The sequence below is a fragment of the Lepus europaeus genome, chromosome 17 (assembly GCF_033115175.1).
Source record: "Lepus europaeus isolate LE1 chromosome 17, mLepTim1.pri, whole genome shotgun sequence".
Lineage (NCBI taxonomy): Eukaryota > Metazoa > Chordata > Mammalia > Lagomorpha > Leporidae > Lepus > Lepus europaeus.
The window spans coordinates 31,810,135-31,816,134 of NC_084843.1; the positions used below are offsets into that span (position 1 = coordinate 31,810,135).

At 61.0% G+C, this 6,000-nt stretch overlaps 1 protein-coding gene across 1 annotated transcript in view; it reads left to right on the forward strand.

Moving 5' to 3' along the window:
* The window catches only part of RRP12 (ribosomal RNA processing 12 homolog), a 28,840-nt gene extending 23,044 nt beyond the window's left edge, over positions 1 to 5,796 (forward strand). The window contains exons 31-34 of the mRNA XM_062214411.1: positions 2,865 to 2,934; positions 4,269 to 4,336; positions 4,623 to 4,705; positions 5,391 to 5,796. Coding sequence (XP_062070395.1) covers positions 2,865 to 2,934; positions 4,269 to 4,336; positions 4,623 to 4,705; positions 5,391 to 5,493 — 324 coding nt within the window. The 3' untranslated portion in view covers positions 5,494 to 5,796. The remainder of the gene's footprint in view (positions 1 to 2,864; positions 2,935 to 4,268; positions 4,337 to 4,622; positions 4,706 to 5,390) is intronic.
* The last annotated feature ends 204 nt before the right edge of the window (positions 5,797 to 6,000 follow it).

The window sequence follows — 6,000 nt, forward strand, 5'->3', positions numbered from 1 at the left end:
GTGGGCTCAGTCTTCAGCAGCTGGTCCTAGCAGGGGTGCAGGTGCACTATTGAGTATGCGCTACATGCCTGGCCCCTTGCCAGCAGCCCTGCACTGTCTTGTCTCAGCCTCACTGAAGACAGGGGCTCTGTCATCCCCATTTTCTGAGAGGTGTACGAAAGGTCAGTGTCTTATCCAGGGTCACAGGGCTCATCAGGTGCAAACCAGGGATTTGAACCCTGGTGGACAGAGGATTTTCAAGTAAGGATAACCCTACTGCTGCTATAGGGCAGCCCAGAGGGGCTTCCTGCACCAGGGGCTTCCACAGTCCTAGGAGTTTAACCCCCTCACTGCCACTGCCCCCGCTCATGTGGCGCAGCTGCCTCCTGGGATGGAATACAGCTCCCACGCCGCGTGTGTCCCAGCAGCTGATGGCTGTCATCACAGGCCCACAAGCAGTCGCTTCCTCCCTGCCTTCCACAGTGCCCCCCAGCCTTTGTGGGCCTCGTCCTTAGGAGGCAGGTGTGCCACGTCAGTGAGGACAGTGGTACTCTTGGAGAGGCAGAGTCTAGGTTCCCATCTGGGCTTCAGCAGAACCCTGCACGCCTCTGTTCCTGCTCTGTAACGTGGGGTTATGAGTGGACCACGTTGCAGAGTTACTGGGACCAGTTAATAAACAAGACTGGGCATGCAGGGTGCCCTGGCCTGGTGATAGGCTGCCCCAGCGTCCCGGTGTCGTTGGTGCCATATTTGGGAGCATTTGCCTTGTAGTCCTTGCCGATTGCCGTCTTCACACCATGGCCCGAGGAGCTGCTTTCTTCTCGGAGCGTGGTAGTAGCGCATGTTTGTTTGGAGAGCTGGGCGGGAGCCAGCTGAAGAAGGGAGTTGTGCCAGTGGCTGAGGCTAGTGGAGGCCTCGGTGCAGGAGCGCCTCTGGGGTGCCCTTGAGCAGTAGCAGCATTGCCCTTGCCTGAAAAGCCTTTTAGCGCCTGCTGCCATTCCTGGGCCCCAACCTGCTTCTTCCTTGGTAGGTCTGTGCTGGGGCCCAAGAATGTGCGTTACTTATATATGTGTGTGTATATATATATATGTATGTATGTATATATATATATATATTTTTTTTATTTATTTATTTATTTTCAAATTTCCACTTACTTGAGAGGGAGAACTCCCATGTACTAGTTCATTCCCCAAATGCCTACAGTAGCCAGGCCAAGGCTGAAGCTGGAAGCTGGAACTCACTCCAGGTCCCTCATGGGTGGCTGGAACCCAAGCACTTAAGCTGTCACTGCAGGGTCTGTGGTAGCAGCAGCTGGAATTCGAGCCAGAGCCGGGAATCAGATCCATGCCTTCCCATGGTGTGGGTGTGGACGCCCTAACTGGACCTTGACTGCTGCACCAAGTCCCTGCCCCCACTGCTTCCCGCGCAGCCCGTGCCAGTGGAGACAGCTCCGCCCACTGGGGGTTCTCTTCCTTGGTCTGAAATCTGCCCCTCAGTAAGGCCCACCTTCAGCCCTAGGCCAGTGTCCTTTCCAGGTGACAGTGGTAGCCTGTGCAGTGTGTCTGTCTGGGGCCCCACCCTGCCCAGGCTCAAGCCCTGGTGTTGTGTACGTTGCTGGCACTTCGTGGTGAGACGCGAGGCTGGCTGTGTAGGATCCCCGGAACTCTGTCTCACTGAAGCCTTCCTGGGGCCTTCGCGGTGTCTGCTCCTACTCCTGGCCCTTCAGGGATGGCCCCCACCCTCAGAGCAGAGCAGGATGGGGGCGCCTTGTCACAAGGCATAGAGGGAGCCCCGTGGCGGCCATGTCTTATCGTGGGCTCTTGGAAAGTCAGTGTGTGCCACTGAGGTCCCCAGGGGCCTTTTGGCAGTGCCGTTGAAGTGCCTACTCCTGTGCATGCATTTGTGGGAGCCGACATTTCTGGGGTGCAAGCTGCAGCCTCAGTGGAAGGCCAAGGGGTAGGTGCCAGCTACACGGCAAACAAGCTCAGCTGTCATCCCCACGGTACAGCCAGAGCCACCTTCCTCCTGGTTTCTGTCCTCACGAGGAGCCCACCCTGCCAGCTTCTGCCAACCAGACTGGAGCCCCTGTTCCCAGACGCACCTGTGCATCCCAGCCCATTCCCTCTGCTCAGGCTGACCCTGGGCCTGGCTGTCAGTATTCCCTGACCTCTGGAGCCCTTGTGGGGCCAGAGCCCTAGGAATCTGTAGTGAAGAGGCTGCCAGGGTGTGGCAGCACAGGCCGTGGTGTGGAGCTAGGTTTACCCTTGTTCAGTTCCCTCCGTGGCAGCATCCCTGATTGTGAGCAGTTGGGCTCCAGTGTCCCAGCAGTGCCCGTCGTGCTGCAGGTGCCAGTCACTTCCTGTCAGTTGATACGTCCCCTGCCCACACTCATGACTGCTGAGATGGCAGCGTTGTTGAGGGCCTGTGGTAACTGGCCTGGGTGGGGATTTCCCTCCTGCCTGAGAGCCCTTGGAGCACAGGAACTGGACCCTGTTCCCTGTGTCCCCTGTATCAGGGCCTGGCACTCAGCGGGGTCCAGCAGGCAAGTGGGGAGTGTAGTTGGTATGAGTGAGCACCTGGAAGAGCCATCCCTTCCAGGAGGCCAGCCACCCCCTTTGCCCTGTTGGAAAGGAACAAAGGGGCTGGTCTGATGTCAGGGCACCAGCCGGGCAGGTGCAGCCCTAAAGTAGGGCTCAGGGGAGAGATGTCAGGAGCAGTCAGGATGGCGGCCAGAGCAGTCACTGCCCGGCTGGGGGCCTCGGTTTCCTCCTCTGTGAGTGGGGGGCCGTGTGCTTGGCAGCGGCCTCCCGTGCTCCTTTGCTGTTCTCGTTAACGAGGATGCTCACACCCCCTCGTTCACGAACTCCTGCTTACTGTCTCTCCAGAAAAAGCAGAAGCTTAAGCAGCAGAAGGAGGAGGAGGAGGAGGAGCTGGAGACGCCCCCTCAGTACCAAGGTGAGGCTGCCCTCTGCATGAGGCTGGGGAGTTGCAGGGAGGGCGGCAGAACCACGAGGCGCCCAGCCTGGTTGCATTCCGTTGGCGCAGACACAGATTGGCTGATCTGACGCCCAGGACTGAGCTGGGGGCCCAGGGAGTGTGGGGTGACAGCCTGAGGAAAGACTCGAGAAGGGGACCTCAGCCTTCCCAGGGAGCCCCTGAACCCCAGCCCCTCCCCATCTGCCCCGGCTTCCTGAGGCTTTCAGCCCACCCCGCCTCCTGGGAGCTGTTTGCCTGTCTTGTCCAGGTTAACAATCTTGTCCAGGCCTGAGTCAGCCGGGTTTGGAGAAACCCACGGCCAGTGTTGTGGGAGCTGGATTCGTGCTGGGCCTGACCAGAGGCTTCTGGTCTCTGTCTCCGGGCCCCCAGGCTGTTGCCCTCCCTGTAGCAGCTGCTAGAAGGACCAAGGTACCTTTGCTGTCTTCCTCCCAGGGCAGCCCTGCAGGCTCCTGCCCCCGCCCCGTGTCGCAGAGCCCTTGCTGTGCATCTAGCAGGCTGGGGCTCCTGGGGCCCAGAAGCTCCTGATTCCAGTAGCAGGTGTGGCCTCAGCTGCTGCCGAACCTCACGGCTCCTCCTGCAGCCCCCACAAGCCCAGGCGCAGCCCACCTGCCTGCTCTGAGATGCTGCAGTGCGGGGACAGTCATGGCAGTCAAGGAGGCCAGAGGCCTGCTTCAGGATGGCCTCCCCGCTGCTGCTTAGTGTGTGACTTTAGCGGGTCACACTGCCTCTCTGTGCTTCTAGAGTCTCATCTTTTAAAAGAGATCTTGTTGGTCCCCCCCAGGGAGCCCTCCCGAGTCGGCACTGGCACTCTGGGAGCCCGCCGGTGACTGTGGTGAAGCCCGGCTGGACAGGACAACTGAGCTCGCACAGCTGGCCTGAGCACTAAGCCCCAGCCTTCACGTCTGTGCGGTGGGGTGCGGTGCTGCGCTGGGCTCCCTCGCTGCTGGTGTGAGAGAAGGGTGGGAAAACCCAACGTGCCCTGCGTTAGGGCTGAGACTCCGCTGGGCTCGAGCTGTACGTGGCTGAGCAGGGACTTAGATGCTGGTCTGTGTGACTTCGACGCCTGTGTTCTTTGTCCTGGAACAGTGGGACAGGTGTGACTTTGGAGAAGGGCGATTGTGTGTGCGTTGTGTATGCTGCAGTCAGGTCACTGGCCAGCCCCTCCACAAGGAACGTATGTGGCCTTGCTTGGTTAGGGGTCAGAGCCAAGTTCCCATCTGCTCTGTGGCCACTGTGAGAAGGTGCCTGTGGCCATGGCTTTGCCTGACTCTCCATCTCTCTTCTCCCTATAGCTGGAGGCTCTGGCATTCATCGCCCTATAGCCAAGAAAGTTGTGCCCGGGGCTGAATACAAGGCCAAGGTAAGAGCTGCAGCTAGGAGCGTGGAGCCCGCTGGTACTGAGTCGGGGCAGGGAGGGGCTGTGCCCATCATCGTCCTGGAGAGGCACCTTTGTGGGCCGGAATGAGGCCAGGGAAGAAGGGGCATGGCTGGGTGTTGGTCCTCTGGGGCTTCGGGAGCTCTTGGGCACCACCTAAGCAGACGGGAAAGGGAAGGGAGGGGAGGGAGTGGGCGTGTCAGGTCCAGGCAGAGGCGGAAGGGGCACCCTCCACCCTTGGCGCACTGACTCTGTGTCTCTGGATGAGCAGAAAGCAAAGGGTGACGTGAAGAAGAAAGGTCGCCTCGACCCCTACGCCTACATCCCCCTCAACAGAACCAAGCTCAACCGCAGGTACGGTGGCGCCCCGGGCCGGCTCGGGTGGGGAGCTCAGGGCCTTCCCGTTAAGCTCTCAACTTGCTCGCCTCTCTGGGCAGTTGTTAAGTTTTCTCTTTGAGCACAGCCTGCATGTGGGCACCTCCTGTGCCATTGCCTTGTGCTGACTGCTCTCAGACTGGTGCTGTCACGCACACGCTCACCCGTTCACGCTGCTGTGTGCGGCTGCCTGCAGTGGTGTTATGGAATTTGCTTTGCTGATGCCCCGTGGGTGGACGGTCGGTCGGTTCCGACTTTGGCTGTTAAGTAGGGTTCGTAGGGGTGGGTTGAGGGCCGCACGAGATGCTGGGTGAGGCGAGCTTTGGGAACAGGTGTCACGGGGCAGCGGTGCTCTCAGCTTCAGTCACTGAAGGCTTCTGCTGAGTACCAGTTCCCCGGAGGGGCAAGGGTGGGTGGAGAGGAGCTGTGACTTCTCTGTGCCGACGTCAGAGGAGGGGAGGAAGGGAGCTGTTTCCGGGGAGCGTGGTCCCGAGTAGAGTGGCCAGATCAAGGCAGGAGCCACCCGTGGTCTGCCCAGGTCATGTGCTGCCAGGCACGGCCTGCGCCTGCTCCGCAGCCCTGCCGTGCTGGAGCGAGCCGTGCGTGGCCGGGGTAAAGGGCTGCTTGTCTCGGGAGACGTGACCCTGTGTTCTTGCGCCCGCAGGAAGAAGGTGAAGCTGCAGGGACAGTTCAAAGGCCTGGTGAAAGCTGCACAGCGGGGGACCCAGGCAGGACACAGGCTCCGCAGAAAGGGTCACCGGCCCTGAAGCCCCGGGCCCCTGGGCAGCTCCGCACGCCCGCCTCGGCCGCTCGTCAGCCCCCAGCTGCCCTGCTGCAGTGCCTGGACTCACATGCGGTGTTGGCACTGGGGCCTGCGATTTGGAAGGGCGGATGGGGCTGCCCTTTCAGGGCGTCCCCGTGAGGCGGCTCTGCTCTCTGCCAGGGCCGGCTCAGCACCGGGGCAGATGGGCCTCCTCCAGCTCAGCTGCCCGTGGCCGTGGGGCACTCGGCCCGGCCGTGGTCTGGGGCTGAGGTGTACTGTGACCAGCTGTAGAATAAACACGCGTGACAGTGTCTCATCCCTGTGCTTCCTGACCTGCTCCTCCGGGGGTAGGGAAAGTGAGCGCTGGCGGGGTGACGGGACCCTGCCTGCCTGGCTGCTGACACCCAGGCAGGAGGGCGGCCCGGCTTCACAGGAGAGCTGCAGTTGGAAAAGTGGCCTCGGGAGGGGCAGCTCTGGGACTGGTCTCTGGAGACTGGGCGCCAGGGACTGG